The sequence below is a fragment of the Apteryx mantelli genome, chromosome 3 (assembly GCF_036417845.1).
Source record: "Apteryx mantelli isolate bAptMan1 chromosome 3, bAptMan1.hap1, whole genome shotgun sequence".
NCBI lineage: Eukaryota > Metazoa > Chordata > Aves > Apterygiformes > Apterygidae > Apteryx > Apteryx mantelli.
Genome location: NC_089980.1, coordinates 97,844,814 through 97,862,674, shown reverse-complemented (window position 1 = coordinate 97,862,674; position 17,861 = coordinate 97,844,814). Strand labels below are relative to the sequence as shown.

The 17,861-nt window shown below is 41.7% G+C and overlaps 1 protein-coding gene across 10 annotated transcripts in view; it reads left to right on the top strand.

The window, feature by feature from the left end:
* ANKRD6 (ankyrin repeat domain 6) overlaps window positions 1–17,861 on the top strand; it is a 135,118-nt gene that overhangs the window by 86,229 nt on the left and 31,028 nt on the right. For 9 of the 10 annotated variants that reach the window (XM_067293993.1, XM_067293996.1, XM_067293994.1 and 6 more), the window contains one exon: window positions 8,035–8,307. In XM_067293993.1, coding sequence (XP_067150094.1) covers window positions 8,188–8,307 — 120 coding nt within the window. In that variant the 5' untranslated portion in view covers window positions 8,035–8,187. Of the gene's footprint in view, window positions 1–3,955; window positions 4,008–8,034; window positions 8,308–17,861 lie in introns of those variants that run through there. The other variant, XM_013948902.2, reaches the window with a different exon arrangement.

The following is a 17,861-nucleotide window of genomic DNA, read 5'->3' as shown; positions in this document are numbered from 1 at the left end:
TTCGTTGCTCTCACTTACGCATTTTCCAGGGTGTGCCAGATCCCTGGATTTCTGTACTTCCTCCTGTTGTTAGGGTACCGTGTGATGGAACACAACTGGAAGAGTTCTCCTCCATCGACTGTACCAGCGTGAGCCATATGGAGGAAGAACACTGCTCTGTAATTTCCAGGGGGATGCTCAGCATTCCCGCCTACACGCTTGTCTGAATGTCTCTCTCCCAACCCAGATCTCTCCCCCTGCCTCATTTCAACCACTGACTTTCAATCTGAGCTGGCCATTAACATTTTAATTGACACACTACCTGTCAGACTCTTATCCTCATGCCAGATGCCTAGCAATAGTGGGGAATTGTGATAATATAAATAACATCTCAGGTACTCGTGGTGTCTCTGGTTCACTGCTGAGCTGGGGCCCCCTGATCCAGGTAATTCATTGTGTATTCCAGTGCGCTCCCTAGATGTCAACTGTGACTGTGCATGAGGAACTGTGTCATCACTGTTTGCAACTCTTAAGTGATGCTTTTCTTGAAGAACTGCAATAGGAAGTGCGTCTCCGATGCTCTTTTGTTAGCTGGAAAATCCTTTACAGCTGGCAGATGTGTGTTTTTCCTTTCCTGCTCTGTCAGTCAAAGCATTTGCTGATGCTGCCTGGCTGTACCTGTTCACTCCTGTTTTTAAAAGTTGGGCCTAGCTCAAAGAGAGGTTTTTGGCTTGGTGCCAGCATGGACTAGCTTGTCATAGAGGTGCCTTCTGGCCTTAAAAATCTATAAATGTAAGAATTACCTTACTCCTAACATTTTCCAGCATGTCTTTGCTTTTCTTGGTCTTCGGCAAAATTTCCCTGGGTTGCCATTATGTACTGGCCAAGAGAGCGCAGGGGTAGGCAACCATGTGCTGGCAGGGAGGAGGAGGAGAAGACTTCCGAGCTGTCATGCAGGTCCTGGAGTAGTATTCTGCTTCCAGTTAGAGTCAAGAGAAGTTTTACAGTCAGCTTTGGTGGGATTTCTGTGGAGTTTTAATTGATTGGCAGGTGACTCCTGTGCAGAAGATGATGGTAAGGGATCCCAGGGATCCCAGAAATCCCACTGTGCATGAATGCAATGTAAAACTGTGCTCTCCCATGAGCACAACTGGGTGTCTGCTTAGTTCCCAAGGTTTGGACTCAACACTTCTGTTAAACAGCAGTGAGCTGGAAAGACCTTCTAACTGTTTTTATGCAAACAGGACCGAGACATCTCATGCACGTGTGTTTGCACACATACAGTGTTTCCTATTAAACAGTAGATATTTTGTTATGTAAATACTGTTTAACTGAAGAATGCTTGCTGAGATTTGAACTTGCTTTACTGAATGTTTTTGACATGTTTGTGCATGCATGTACTGAGGGAGAAGTCGAGAAGAATAATAATATTCTGAAGCTTTAATGAGATAAACGAAATAAAAAACAGTGGTGTTAAGTACTATGAAAAACGTTAAGTATATAACCTGTGTATTGGATAATGAGGGTCAGGATTATAGGGAAAAAAGAAAAGTAGGAGGGGAAGAAAAATAATTGTCTTTGTACAAGGAGATTAGTGGTATTTAACTGATGACTTGAAACTTTGATCTTCACCATCCATCTCCATGTGTCTATGTCTCTTTCTGAAAGCGTTCTGCGTGGCAGGTGCAACTTTGCAGGTTCTTTTTGGTTGTAAGAGGGCATCATTTGAGATCTGCCAGTCAACTAAGAATTTAAATTCAGTGAAGCTGACATTGAAGGTAGGGCGACAGAGCCTCATTTGGTGGAGTTTCATTAGAGTTAGAGAAGCCGTAGTGGCTGTCTCCCCATGTTTGCAGCCTGTGGGACTAACTGTTGGTCAAGACGCAAGCAGTTGCCAGCTGTGACATGAATCAGTCTGATTGATTACTTCTCGCAGGAAGCATGATGAGCAGCTGTCATGCAGATTCTCCTCTGTTAAACAGTGATTATTGAAGTAATTAATAGCAACAAGTGAAAAAAGAAACAAACAAAACAGAAAATGTTCCCAGTTTGTCCCAGTTCCCCATGGCCCAGTCTGTGCTGATTCTTAAGCAGATGATGAATCACACAACTGTGCGTAAGAAGACTGGAGAGCTTCACTTGATATAATAACATTTCAAAATATGTAATGAAAACCCTAGGAAAAAATAGCAGAAGCTAACACTGTAATCTGCCAGACTGTTTTATGTAGGTGTCCAGTTTTAAAATGTTGATAAAAACTAGCTCAAAAATAATATTGGTGTGATTGTAAAGAAAAGTAGGAGTCGAATGCATAGTGCTCTTCAGTCAATGGTGCTTTACTGTTTTTCGGATATTGCTGCTGCTATTGTGTTTTTCACAGTGACACCTTTGACTGGTTTTTATCTGTCTCTTGGGGCAGGAAGGAGTTGGAAGCAGAGTCCTCCCTTTAGCAAAATACATTCACTTTTCCTGAGTAGTTTCTACTGGATACATGAGGGAATGGGGAAAAAAAATGCTTAAAGGAAAGCAGTGCTGTAGGTCTTGGAAAAAAAACTTTAAAAGTCAGCTGAGAGAAGTGAAGGATATTTGTATCTAGCAGTAAATAATACAATAGGTTAGATACCTGGAAACATTCACATTCTTTCTAACACAATCCACTCCCCTAAAAAAAAAATACCCTATTATTCTAAAATGAGTACAATACTTTTGATTATGTCATATTTTAAATATGACAAACTTCACAGTGAGGGGTAGACAAGAGAAAGAACATTTTATATATTTTAATATACTATTACGTACTAACAAGAGAAGAAACTCATTTTGCTTTGAGAGCAGAGCAAAGAAGAGATGAGCAGTATTAGATATAAGAAGTGTTCTTTAAAAAGATTTTTGATTATTGTAAAATAGTAATTATTATGTACCTTCCCGTAACAAAATGTTCCAACTCCGTAACTTACATTGGGGTATTCTAAAATAATTCAGAATAATTTTATTACATTATTTATATTGCATAGAAAGAAATTCTAGGTGATAAGCATTTTTCTTGGAATATTCAGCATCATTTCTGGTGATAAACTACAATTTGGGGTGCCTTGCAGAAAAAGAAGTGAATCTTTTTATTCTCTCTCTTTTTTTATTTATTTTATCTTGTGCCTTGTTACCATGGTAATGGGCACACACAGAAGTGTTTTGTTAGCTCTGTAATCATTCTTTTATTTGGATATTAATTTAACTTGGTGGTCTTATTAATTGAGAATGACCTGTGTTCTGGCATTGTATCCCTTCCACTTTACTTTATTTAGTGCAGGGTTTTTTATAAAGTTGATTAGCTTCTATCTGTTAAAATGTTGGGGAGTTTTCAGCTTTCTTCTGTTCCCTCAGAAGGGAAACAGTGATATTTGTCCTTTTTTATGAACTTAGGAGAATAGTGTCATTACCAGCTGCCTTCTAGCCTTTCAGTATCCCTGATACCTGATGTGTCCTGGACTATCCTGTGGTCTTTAAAATCATCATTGCTATACTTTTTTTGTTATGGGCACGTAGGTGAAGCAGCCTTGTGATGGTTTGGAGGGGAGGGAGCTGCTAAGGGGGAAGGCACGTGCAGATTCTGCAGTTTTTTGCCTGCTCTTTCGGTTACACATGAGAGAAGCTGGAGCTGAAGAGCTTAAAGACTTTGTCGCGCGGCGCAGTCAGCTGCCCACCCACTTTGTTTTGTTCAGCTCAGATGCAAACATTTCCTAGGGCGGCTGTGGCGCTTGGTGACTCATCGAGTTGCTAAAATCCGTGGAGATACTGCTGGATCTCAATATCTGGAGACATTGCCTCGTTGCTGTTGGTCTGAAATGCTAATCCGTGATGGCAGGAGGACTGTCCCTTTTCACGCTCCACCGCTTTAGCGAGCATGTTGTTCTCAGAAGTGATTGCTCGGGGGAGCCAAGTTGCTGCTCCTGAACCTGTGGGCATCACACCTGGCTGACTTCCCCCGAGAGGTTCAGCAGTTAGGTACTGGCTTTCCCAGCCTGCCCCAGGTAAGTAATCTGATCTTTGCTACAGACAAACAGTGAGGGCCGTTTCTTATTTTAAAATATATTAAAGCAAAATCTTTTTTTTTTTTTCTTGAGTTCTTAACAGGATGTGTTGGGATAGTCTCATGCTCTGTGCTTCCCAAAAGCAAAAGGAGCTGGAGGGCAACAGCAGTATCAACACTGGATCCCTGGCACAGAAAAAACTGTGATCTGTTGTTTCAAACAAGTTACTGGGAGGCAGAGCTCCCAGATTTTGGGCTGTTATGAGGGATTTGATTATGGACGTTGGCAGCGGCAGCAGGGAACTGGGGCAAAACCTGTAATCATATTTATTGTAGAGTTCTTTTTGCACCATCTGGGTGCGAAAGGGCAGCCGAGCTGTTACTGGTAGCACTTGGGCATCCGTTATCTTCTTACCTGAGCTGTGTGTACAAGCATATTAAAGAAAAGAGGCTCTGTCTAAGGCATGTAGATAGTTAAAGCTGTAGGGGAATGATACCTCCCTGCTCGAGTGTGGTAACTCCCTGCCAGGGATATGCAAAGGTGGAGTTTGTGTCTGGTGTACTGAGAAAGGGTTGTTTGTCAGAAGGAGAGTGAGAAAGTTGTTCCCCTTCCTAATGCCACCAGTCACCTATCTCTGTTTTTTACTGTCCCAGAAGAAGAGGGAAGTTGGTTTCTCTGTCATCTGGGCTTCCTATTCCGATCAAGCGTGCTTTTCTGAGCTGCAGATAATCCAAAGGGCATGCAAGTAAGGAAATGTAAAAGATCCGAGATCGGGAATTCATTATGTGAATACCCTTCTGTAAAGGACAACACTGACTTTAGGAAACTTAGACAACATAGTAGAAAGCCATAAAAGACTGTAGGCTGAATCAGTTCCTTAATATGCTTTTATACATGATTCAGTCAGCGGAAGAGGCAAGAAGGAAAAATACATTATAACAGCAGTGCTATGACTGTAAATCACTCAGAATCACAGGGCGTGACAGGTTGAGGAAGCTAATGATCTCTCTTGAGAGAATTTACTGCAGTAATCAGAAAGGAGCAAGACAGAGGGAGAAAGATCAAACCAGAAAGTGAGTGCAGTTCCTAACATTTAACTTGTGTAGGTACATACCTGTGAACTTGACTTTTTCCCAGCAGCGCTAAACTTCTGCACCGTCACAAATCATTTGGGTATTAGTGTATGTTTCTGAGGTTTCTAACTGCGCAGCTCAGACATGTTGAGCACCTATAGTTTCTGTGAATTTTCTCAGAAATGTCAGCATGTCAGGAAAATACTGAGATTTTTGCAGTGAAGGTGGAAAATCTCTCAGAATGTCAATGATGTTAGAGATTTTTTAAAATTAAAGGAATAAGAAAACTAAACAGGGTCTGATCCATAGGTTTTAAGATGCACAGAGCTTGTTATCAGTGTATTGTGCATCTATCGAATGTATGAGCAGCCAGGTTGGGTGTCAGGATGGAGATAAACAAGGGATTGTGCAATTCATTTGGAAACTGCCATTACACAGACAAGTGCCGGCACAGAAACAAGTAACAGCTCATGGAGGAAGATCCCTGTTGGAAGGCTTGCCCTGCACTGTGTAATGGCCATGAAGGGCAAGGAATGAGAAACGCTCTTGGGTTACGGAGATGCTGATTTGGATTTGAACGGAGGGTTGTGGGGGCTGTAGGAACAGAACAGTTGGACTCTGGTGGTTCAGTTTGTTTTAGTAATGTTAATCACAGAAAAGCAAATGCTTATGGAAGTGAGATGTAAACTCATGTTACTTTTCATAGATCAACTTATTAATTACAGGCCATCTTTATTTCTTGACTTTTTTATGTGGTTTGTACTGTACCACTGTGCAGCAGCAGCCAGAACGTGGCACAGGGCTGACCTTCGTGCTGGAAGAACAGTGTATGGATGTGTACAGTTATGGTGAAGTACCTGAGGAGTTTTGCTTCTCTTCCATCTTTCGCCTGTCAGGGTGTCCAAACTGCATCCATCACACTGAGAGCGTGGGCAGGATCAGTCCAGCTGCACAGTGTGCAGTGCTGTTTTTCCCTCGTGCCTTGTTGGGCTGCTTTTGAATCCCACAGAGTTTTTGTTCATCTGTTTGTTTCTCTGAATACATGTGCAGGTATTTCAGTGTTGCTCCAAACGTGTTGTTGTCTAGAAAGCAAGAGGATGGTATTGAAAAGCTAACCTGAATCTTCTGCCTGGAGATAGTATTGCCTAATGCTTATATCTAGGAATCAAGAGTCAGTTACCTGGAGTCATTTCCTGGCTTTGACATAACTTTTCTAATAGCCTTGGAAAAATTAGTAACTTTCCTGTGCTTTAAATAGCCCTTTTCCAAAATGGATGTAATATTCATGAGCATAATATTCATGTAGTCCTCAAAAGTTTTTATAAGAATTAATGCTCATAAAACATTTTAAGACTCATTAATATAAATTACCATAGGAGTGCAAAGTGAATTCTGCTACTCTCATCTGCTACTACAGATTAACCAGCAGGGTTTTAATATAGGCAAGCTTGTGATCAAAAATATTTAGTGCAGGTTAGTGATCTTGCAATGTCAGAGGCCTTTGGATACCACTTTGGTGACACAGAATACCACAATATCCTGTTACCTGTTCAGTTAATCTAGGTTGCGGCACCTTTTTGTTGTTGAGGTGTTTAGTGGATATGATCTTGTAACATTGGAGTGGTGTACATTAGAAGGCCTTGCTTACAGTATTTAGAAAATGGGGAGTTAATATGCCACAACAACCCTTACATTTTCTTTTTGTTCCTGGGATTGTCTTCCCAGTATGAAGCTGGAAATTAAGTCTTTTCTTCTGTTCAGGTGACCTTCCCACTGAAACTGTTAGCAAAAATACTGGTACTCTGAGGGTGGGATGATGATGTGGAGGTTTTTGCACTATTAGCTAGACTGAGACAACCAAATCAATTCACGGGGCCATCAGAGACATTAAGTAGTAATAGCGTGCAGTTGTTGCTGTTCTGAGATGGCTTCAAACAGATAGCATAAGGCATTCTATTCCATTATCAATCTCCAAGATCATCTAGTTCCTATACTTATTACCCTTAGACCATGCAAAATCTGTAATACTAGTCTCTGATAAAGAACAGTGCATTGTTATTTCGGGAGAGAGAGAGAAAGATGTAATCTGCATACACACTGGCTATCTTAAAAGATGTTTTGCTGTACTGAGACAAATTAATGTTAAGGTATGAAATCTTGCCAAAGCACAGATAAAGCTGTAGTCATCCCCAAAGTGTAGGTTCTGAACCCTAAAACTCAGTGATCTTCAAATAAGCTTTCTGGAAGTATGTCAGAAATCTCTTTTCAGTTCTGGTAGTTCACTGGGCAAGACCCTGGAGCCAGGGAAGAACTTGCTCACAAGCCATTTGCCTGGTTTGCATGAACAGTGCCAAGTCTGGACTGTTCCTGGGGTCAGTTTGGCATGATGTGAGCGCCTATATGGGAACATAATTTTCTTGATGACAGCACAGATCAGTGTTTCCCAGCTGCAGGTTGCAGTCCCTCCCAAAGATGTCCTTGGGATGGTTCAGAGGAGGCTGTGAAACATTTTATACTAGTCAGGGAACAGTCAGCTGCCTTTAATTGCTCGCTGTACTCAGTCCTTGCAGTGCAGAGGTTTGTGTATTTATACCTGCAGCCAGTAACTATAAACTATTCTTATTCCCTTGGCCGAAACAGACAGAGGTACTATTTGCAATGAAGGAGAAGAAGAAAATGAAAGGCCACAAAAAGACAAATTAGCCCAAAAGTGTGTTATGCTTTCAGATTTTTGTCCCAAATTAGATGAATGAGGTTACAATGAAAGTGTACTTTTGTCTACAGCCCCTCTGCACTGCACGTGGAAATGCAATGATTCCATACGCAGGAGACCCAGAGTTATTTTCTGTGGTGCCCTCCCAAACTGATGAAAAGACAAACACGCAGGGAGGAGCTGTGGCAGTGCTTTGGTCTCTGAAATGTTGCTGATGGCAGTGTTGTTTTCTGATCCACAGGTCCAGAAGATGGCATAGTAATAAAGTCACCTTCCAGGGAGCTGGGGTCCTTTTTCGTCTCCGTGTGTGCTGCTTGAACTGATCTGAAACCTTTGTTTTTGGACTGAAGAAACCTGCCCACTGCTTGCCCTGAAAACCTTTCTCTCCTAATTCATGAGCCAGCAGGATGCAGTCGCTGTGCTTTCAGAACGCCTTCTTATAGCTGCATACAAAGGCCAAGTGGATAATGTGGTGCAGCTTATCAACAAGGGTGCCAAGGTAGCAGTTACCAAGGTAACGAGAGAAAAACGCTTTACAAAATCCCTGGGAACTAACATAACTCCTAAGCCATTGTCTGTGAAAATGCCCTTGTAGCTTTACAATTTTGAATGTAATTGAGGTTAGTCATGGTGTTTAGATTCTCCGAAAGTTTATACTTATTAGCTCATGTAAATGTATAAAATAGTGCATATCTGGTATTATACGCTCCCCAGTGGACACACGCATGCCTGTAGTGAATGCTGAGTCCTTAAAAACGTACTGTGCTGGGTGGAGGTGCAGTGACATTTTTCAAAATGTGCACTGACTTTTGAACAATGTGCAAAATGATGAATGGAGTAATTCATCACCATCAAGGGAAAGCGGTCTACAAGGCAGATCTTTCTGCATGAGGGGATGGGGGAAAGCCACCTGTTGTGGTGAGGTAAAGGTACACAGAAAGTGTTTCTTAATCTTTTGATACAACAGACTAATTTCTGGCCTCACTTGTATCTGACATCTTCATTGATTTATGCTGTGTAGTCCCTATCAGTTCCAAACTTGGGGTTTGCAAACTTTATTCCCTGTACCTTAAACATAACGTCAGCATCAAAGGATTTCTGCTATGATTTTAAGAGAGTCCAAATTGATATTCACCCATTCCTAACTTTCAACATGTTATAAATAATAATAGCAAATAAAAGATGAGCTAGAAGTAGCTGTTGTAGAGAAGGTTCACTCAGCAAAAAGCCCTAAAAAGAATTAGGTAAGTTAGATCTGATAGAGCTGTAAGGTAAAATTTGGGACTTCCTGTTTTGACATATTATTGTTCTCCATCATGCCTAGTCTTATTGGTATTTCCATACTGATTTTGAACACTATAGATGTATGGAAGTTAATATTCACAGACAGAAAGCAAATGTGAATACATTTGATAAGTAATCTGTTTTTTCCTCTTTTTATCTGTCAGTGACAGTTGTTTTCAAACCCTTTGCAGTGTTTGGGTTGTAGGTAGTATTTATTTTGAAAGCTGGAGTGATCCAAAGGTAAACAGTTTTTATAAATTTTACTTGCCAAAACTAAGTGGCCTCTTGTTGTTAGATACAGTGCACCGATGTAATAAATGTGAATGGTCCCCTGAAGATACCCATTTGGCTCTGTTGTTGATGAACAGCTATTGAAGGTGGTCGGTAATAGATCAGGAAGTGCTCATTTACAGATGTCTGAATGGTAGCCTGGGTTTTTTTAAGATGTTCAGCTCTGAGGTTACCGAAGGACCTACCTGAAAATAGAGAAGGTAGTAAAAGGGGTGCCATGCTCTGTATAAATTTGTACATTACTGTAATTTTGAATCCAGGTCCCACACTCCTTGAAGCATAAAATGTGGCATCTTTTGTAATGGTCTAAACTAATCGTGGCACTGATTAAACTGTTTCATGGAATTAGTTGACATAATCCACAATTGTAGTGCGAGACTGGCACTTTGTTAGCGTCGTTTATTGTGCAGTTATCAATGCCTTCTGTTAGTTACAGCAAGAATAGTTAAGGCCAACTGTGAGCTGAACCTCTGTGTCTAGATGTGACTTACTAAACAAGAAAACAAATGTTTTATAAACCTGCGTTTTCAAACACAAACTCAGTTAATTTGGTTAAAATACAGATTTGCTGGAGTTCATGTACATCTTTCTTTGCTATCTGATGCAGGCAGCTTCCGGCTTCTTGCACTTGCTTTGTTGTTTAGCCTTTGTGTGGCAAATCAAAGCAAAGCTCATCTGGCGGTGGGTGATGCTGCCCACAGGCGCACAGTGTTTGTGTTTTTGTTGGAGAGCCATGTGGAGACCCAGACTCTCTGGTGAGCTCTGAGGCCATCCCTTTCGGTGGCCTGGTGCTATCAGATTGTAGCTATTGTTTTGTGGAGACAAAAGCTCACCCTCTTGTAATTCTGGGTGCGTCCGGTCACATCAGCAGACAGCACAAATGAGATACTTGGGTAGCTCTGGGCCACCCCATTCAGAAAAGATGAAATCAGGTCGGCAAAACTGTGGAGGAAGGCTCGAGGGTGCTCAGGAGAACGGAGCACAGGGGGCTTAATGAACAGATTACTTATCAAATGTATTCACATTTGCTTTCTGTCTGTGAATATTAACTTCCATACATCTATAGTGTTCAAAATCAGTATGGAAATACAAATAAGACTAGGCATGATGGAGAACAATAATATGTCAAAACAGGAAGTCCCAAATTTTACCTTACAGCTCTATCAGATCTAACTTACTTAATTCTTTTTAGGGCTTTTTGCTGAGTGAACCTTCTCTACAACAGCTACTTCTAGCTCATCTTTTATTTGCTATTATTATTTATAACATGTTGAAAGTTAGGAATGGGTGAATATCAATTTGGACTCTCTTAAAATCATAGCAGAAATCCTTTGATGCTGACGTTATGTTTAAGGTACAGGGAATAAAGTTTGCAAACCCCAAGTTTGGAACTGATAGGGACTACACAGCATAAATCAATGAAGATGTCAGATACAAGTGAGGCCAGAAATTAGTCTGTTGTATCAAAAGATTAAGAAACTGAGGGGCTCCTCAGGGGCATGGTGGAGGTTTTGTGCATCGGATATTTTGGAGACTCTCCCAAATTTACTCCACCCACGTTGTGAACCGGGCAGAGATGAGCTCAATGTGAAGTGAAAGGTGCGAGACCAAGCTGCTGCCCTCATCAAAGCCCGTCAATTCAGGCTCAGTAATGTACAGTCCATGTCTACAGAGCATCCAGTTTGCATCTGTCTCTCCCTCAGCCAGCTAGCTGCCTAGGGAGAGCATGTGCGTATTTGCCTACCAAAGGCTGTATAAACATACCCCTGGAAGAGCTTGGCTTGCTAATCTAGTGAAACAAAGGCTGGAAGGAGAAAGAGCCATTTAAAGTCAAGGACAAAGCTGACACAGGAGCAAGCATGTATAAATTAGCCTCAACTATGTTTAAACTGGAAATTTGGAGGGATTTTACATCCATCAGAGTGGCCAGGTTCTTGTGCAGTCTCTCAATAAGTGGAGCAAGGACAAAATGACAACTACCACTACTGGGTAATAATTGACCCAATACTGAGTACTACTACTACTACTACTACTATCATAACTACTGCTATTACTAACTACTGTTTTAGGGTGGAATTTGTTAATTTGTGAATGGGATTTAGATGACATGCTTGTCACAGCAAGGGAATTATTGATCAGGCTTTCAGATAAACTGAAAACAAAAGCCCTCTCCACTCCCCAAGATAAAACTGATTACAAAATGAAGCATAATTTTATTCACATGTATGCTTTAGTCCTCTTTTACCTTTATATTTTCTGCTCTTGTTCATAGTCTTCTTTTTTTTTTCCTGTCAAATTAATTTTAAATTCTCTGGATTTGCTCTGAAGAAAAAGGATTTTTTTACTTCTCTGCCAAAATACCTGCTTAATTCTATCTGAGTTTTATTGGAGTAAGACATGCAGAGACAAAACTCTTTCCAGGGAGAGTAAAAGTTCCCTCATCACTTTAGGCCAAAATGAATTTCTGATATGCATCTGCAAGTGCAGACCAATCTTTTTAAAAAACACCATGGAGAACCACAGCTTGAAGTGGCTGAGCTCTAGAGCAGGATTTGGTTTATAAACTCTTGCTAAACACTAAAGAATTCTTTATTCTGACTAGACTAATTGAGCATGGCTTAAGAAAAATGAGGCATATTTTCCTCAACAAACCAAGTGCTTTTAAATGCTGGGTAGCTGGCAAGCAGGTCCAGCTCTATTCTTATGTTACATATGAAAGGTCATATTATGTGGTTAATTGCTGCTTCAGTAAATAATAATTTAGCTGCAAGATATTCTTTCATTTTTGTCACCTCTGTGTACAGTGCCATTCACATTAACTAGGTGATCTGAGAAAAAGAATAATACTAAAGAATCAAAAGTCAATGGGGAGTTGATGCATTTAAGTGCTCACTTCAGTGTTTGCTCCAGGGTGCATTTGGTTTGTGCTGATCTCAGTAACAGTCACCTGTCCAGCTGAGCCCCGCATTTCCAGGGGAAGTCAATGCAAAAGTGAAAACCCTGGCACCTTCCCTGACGCCAGGAAGAGCGAGAGACACTGGGACTCTTTCCAGATTGGGAACCTTAAAAAATATGTAATTTTCCTTTATCTCTAATCTGCAGAGTTCTTTTTCCTTTTGCTGTGGTTTTTCAGCTGGACGGAGGGGCAGAGAATGAGGTTGCTTTGCCACTTCTGCTACAGGAGAGGTGGAAGCCCAGCCTGGCCTGTGGTATGCTATAAAATCATGGGGTTGTACCAGACTTACTCAGGTCAAACAGTGGGTGAGAGGGCAGGATGCTGCTGGGAAATGAGTTTTCTGGTGGCTGCAACATGCTCTGTGCCACCTCTCCCCCACGCCAGGACTCCTATGCCGGGACCTGGTGATCAGTGGGGTCATGGTGCTGGGACACCAGGGTGGGAGAGTGGTGGTGGCACTGTGTTGGAAATGCGTGTAGAGCGCTCACGATGGTACTGTGATCTCTGCTGTGACACCATGCAAGGCAGAGACCAAAAAACAGACTTACAGTCAATGTGTGATGCTTTACGGCTTGGCCTGAGGCATCTTGTGGGCCAGGGTGCTCTGTTGCTGCTTTACCTGGTAGGAACAGAGAAATAATTTCCATCTTTGTGCCTTTCAGTCTGACAGGTGTGAAATTTATATCTGTTTTCTTTATGAAAATGGCAGAAAATATCCCAAACAACTGATGATTTGAATTGGCTGGTTCAGCAAGCAGAATCCTTTAGAGAGTATTTTGGTGAACATGCTGCCAAAGCTAGAAGATTCAAAACTAAGCCTGATAGGATTAAGTCTTTTCTTCCAAGCTGGAAAGCGGGTCACATTTTTTAGTTCTTTTGGAGTGGAACTTTCTTTCAGTAAAGTTATTGAAAGTTGCATCTTTGAAATTTAAGTTACGTTTCTTTTTACCAGATATGAGCAAATTAAGCTTTGATTTGCCTGGTGTTCTGTAGTCACAGAGCTCATAACTATGGGTGAGTTGTGTAACAGTAGGAGCATTTCTTTAGAAGAACGCTTTTGCCTATAATACTTTACTAATGTTGGTTGGGCAGCAAGGAGCAAATGAAGCTTAGAGGTGTAGGGGCTTCGGCTTTGGAGCTGGCTGTGTCATGCCACCCTCCTGCTCTTCCAGCAGCAATTTAAAGGAAGAGATTCTGCACCCAAAAGGACAGAACAAGCCCCTGAGCAGAGGTGGGGGGGGGGGCGCTTGCATGGCTGTTTTCTGGCAGTGCCAGGGTTGTGGGTTCAATGTCCAACTCTAACAGCAGTTGCCAGTGGAAGGAGCAGTCCCACCTTTCCCTCCACCAGCCCTGCTCCCCAGCCTCCCTATGAGGGCCTTCCCCTCTTTGGCGTTAGCTCGCTGGGACCTTTGCTGAGCTGCTGTGTCCTGCTACCCTTCCCGAATGTTGTTTGAGTAATTTTTCTTTAGATGTTGTGAGATGAGATAGGTGAGGGAGAGGTCTGAGGAGCACCAGAAGTGGTGTAAGAGAAATGATGGTAGGGACACGTTAGATCAGCTCAGCTGTTCTGTTGAACCTGTCCCCACTTAGGTGCCCAGAGGAGGGAGGGAAGTGCGATTTCATCTCCTGCACTTGAGTTTTTGGTGTGTCCTGGCTGAAATCCCCTTGTCACTCAGGGCTGACTAGCAGAGCTTGCTCTGCCCAGTCACTGCATGGAGATCTGCCCTCCCTGATGGGATCTTGCTCCGTGCCCAGAGACAAAATTCCAGATCTGAACCCGCATGTAAGAGCTCATGAAAACAAAATGTTACTTAATGTTGGGTTTCGTTGTGACGTTAGAGTATGTCATGTAGAATTGAATGGTGAGAATTAATATGGCCAAGAAAAGCTATGTTTTACCAAGCACATACAGAGAAGGGTTCCACTTGTCAAACATGACAGAGATTTGCTAGAGGAAGTAATAATGTAGTACAGACAGTTTCAACATAGTTTGCACAGCACCATGGGTTTTATGAATATTTTTTCAAAGTGAAGTAGAATATAGCTTTTCTGCAAACCATAGTGTTAAGATCATAGCTATAAAATTGAATTCCGCAAAGAAATGATGATCATTTGGAAAAGCCATGGAAATGCAAAAGCTTTTCTTCTGACTCAGTAATGCTATTTATTTATCTATTTATGTAAGTATTTAAAAATTTTTTTTTTTGAAACTGATATGGACCTGCTATATGGCAACACTTCAAAATGCTGTGGTAGTTATAGAGTTGTCATCAAGATTTAGCTTCAGAGAGTGCTGAGATCTTGAAAACAGTCTTTTTTCCTTCCTTTTTAAATTATCAGCACAAAAAAAGAAATACATTTCAATGCTTTCACATTTTTGTGTTCCTTCAGTTTGAAAAACTACTTATTGTCTTAAGTGTCTGTTTTAAACAATAAATCAAAAATGAATGAAAGTAAAATAGCAAACATTTAGGGACTTACTCAATGCCCATGGAGGTCAATGAGAAACTTTCTGCTGACTTGAGTGAGCAGGTTATTCATGGTGAACAGTCTAACAAATCATCAGTGAACAATGTGACAAGACTTTGTTTTTGTTTTCTCTTCAAGGTTTCTAATAAAATGTGGATAGGCATGTTTTTGTATAAATGCAGAATGGATGACTAAATAACAGTGCTTGTGCAGCACAACATGAGAGTGAAGTGGAGAACTGAATGTGCTTGCATAAAAGAATGCAGGAATATATAAACACAAGGAAAGATCCTGCAGCTTGTGGTGCTAAGACCTGCCTGTATGAATTTGGTTGTAGAAAGCACACCTAGGGTAGCTTGACAGTTACTCTAACAAAAATCTGCTTTTAAATCTGCTTATGGACAGTTGCCTGCCAATGTTTGGAAGGCAGAATACAAATTAAGTACAAATAAAAATGGTGCCCTTGTGTTTTACCGCTGAAATTCATGTGGGTGTTTACTGTACTTGGCTGCAACTTGATATACCCCATAGCTATAGCACTATGTCACAGCTGGAAATTGCAGCCTTAGTGCAATAGACCCCATCTATTTGTCAAGAAGCTGGTGACAAGGGAGGATTTATATGATTTGTGGTCTGCTGAAGCAATTATTTGCATTCGAATAAATGTCTTAATTGCATATTTTTTATATGAGTGAATGCTTTATTGATTCATTAATTCAAGACTAGTAAAAGTCTCTCATTAATATTTCTCTAGTAGCTGATAATAACCCTGAAATCATTACAGTTAATATTTGGAAATCATAAGAAGCTTTTAAGCCAATAATCTGCATGTTAAGCAGTCTGGTTTTAGTGGTGTCTCCCTGTAATGAACATCTAAGAGACACTCCTGTTTGTATATGTTTCCTCTGCCATTAGGGCCTATTGTGTATTCAGAAATGCCCCTTTGGTAGTACTGCAGTGGTGAATATGAAATGTCTTTACAGAGGAGACACAGAGGGAAATTTGTCTTCTGCCCTCCTCTCTCTTCCTCCTAGATATTTTGGTAGGATGCTTTGTTTTGAAAGAAAAAATTTCACAAAAAAACAGTCCTGTCAACCCATCAGCAATCTCCTTCACAGCCAGCGTAAAGGGCCATTCCTCTGGCTCGCAGTCATGATGGACAAGATCAAAGCCAGGCAAGAACAACTCTAGCGGTCGCTGCCAGGGCGCCCAGCCATGCCACAGACCCTTTGACCATTTCTCTCCAAAGCTTGCAGCACTCTCATTTTGTCACTGCAGTGTGAGGGCTGCTGAGCAGCACCCAAATTGCCTGGTCTCTCCCTCGCAGTTTGTTGGGGGTTGGTGCATGCATACATACATACCTATAGGTATTGCGAGGGGGAGTTTTTCCAGTGTTTGTGCTGTCTGCACTGGAACACTGCCCAGTTGTACCACCTATCTCTAGTTCCATTTTTAATGTCATTAAGTGGAAAAAGAATATATGGCATTGCCAGCTTTACAATGTTATGATTAATCTTGACATAACCGGTGCTTTTCCAAAAGCCTGAGCCTCTAATCAGTTTAATGTGCTAGAATCGCTCCTCCTTCCCACTCTCCCATCTTAGTGTTAGGGTCATTATTTTCCTAGTCTCCCTCTATAGTCAATGGGAAGAGATGAGAACTGTATGCAGTAGCTCTGGGCTCTGAAGGTCTCTCTCTAGGTGTCTCCAGTAGGTTGGATGCATCTGGACGTACATTTTTGGGTAGAGAATCTTGAACCCATAAACCCTGTGGAATCAAAGGCCAAAATACAATTAATAATCTCCTAGTCTTTCATTTTAATATCTCAAGATTTTTAAAACAAAGACATGAGTTTTGGGGACCTGGCTGAAATTTTTGAATGCTTGCGGATGACAGTAGTGGGAATGCAGAGCTTTGTGACCTGTATGTTCTCTAAGGGCCAGGAGCAGCCAAGCAAAGTTCCCTTCAGTGTGCTCCTTTTCCCTGCAGCGCTGAGGACATGATGATGCTTGTTTTTGCTTGTCGAAGAGACAGGAGTGGAGTGGATTTGTCTGCCAACCTCTGCTCTTTCCTTCCTTTCAGTGTCTAGCATTTTTGCTCTCTGCCAGCCAATCCAATACGTTCCCCTCGCTCTGATTTCCACTGAAAGTGCAGCTCTAACAGGCCCCGCAGGAGGAGAGCCGAGGGCGATGCCAGGGGCTCCCCTTCGCGCCGCAGAGGGCAGCCTCCGTGCGCCAGCGCTGCCAGGGAAAGGGCCGTCTTGTCAAGATAAGCCTTCTCTCTGGGGCCGCTGCGTTTCACGTGCCTTCAGGCACTGCATCAGCAGGTGAATGGTCGTGTGGCACACGTGATTTGAATCTGTTGTGCTTTGCAACCTTCGTGTGAAACATGACTTGTATGTGTGCCTAAGGGGGGGCTTTACCTGCTGCTGCGCAAGCTGCCTGTAGTGTTTGCCTAGGAAGGTATGTTGGGTGAGGAAAACGTTCCTCACGGTCAAATAAACTCACACTTCTCTTTCATAGTTTATTTTTAACCGAATACCGTTGGCTGCACCTCAGCATTTTTTCAGTGGTTAGAGATAGTTATCTTACAAGAAAGTTCCCTGCTGGAATATATTCATGTAGTTGACACTGTTCTCCTTTTAAAGTCCATGAGCTGGCTTCAAGTTGGATTAGTTTTGCTTTTCCCGCTCCGTGCACAGATTACAATAAATTGTTGCTGTGATATATTAGAAACCTGCTGGGAAGTGAGACACCCAATTAGGTGATTTATTGCAATTAAGCAATGTAGAAAGTTAGAGCCTATAAGTCTGAACGTGCTTGAGCACGTAGTCCTAATCCAAACATACTGTTTGTAGCAGGGAATGATTTGTCAATCTGCCTGTTTTTTTTTTTTTTTTTTTTTAATGTTGCCTAGAGACTTTTAACCCTCCTGCTCTCAGGTTATCTGAAACTGCAGCCAAGCCCTGGATCTCCTCCAGGCCATTACAAAAGGGAATGTGCCCCGTGTGGCTGGGCCAGGCGTTTACTGGGGCAGCGGAGGTTTATAGCCGTGTTTCTGGATCCCAT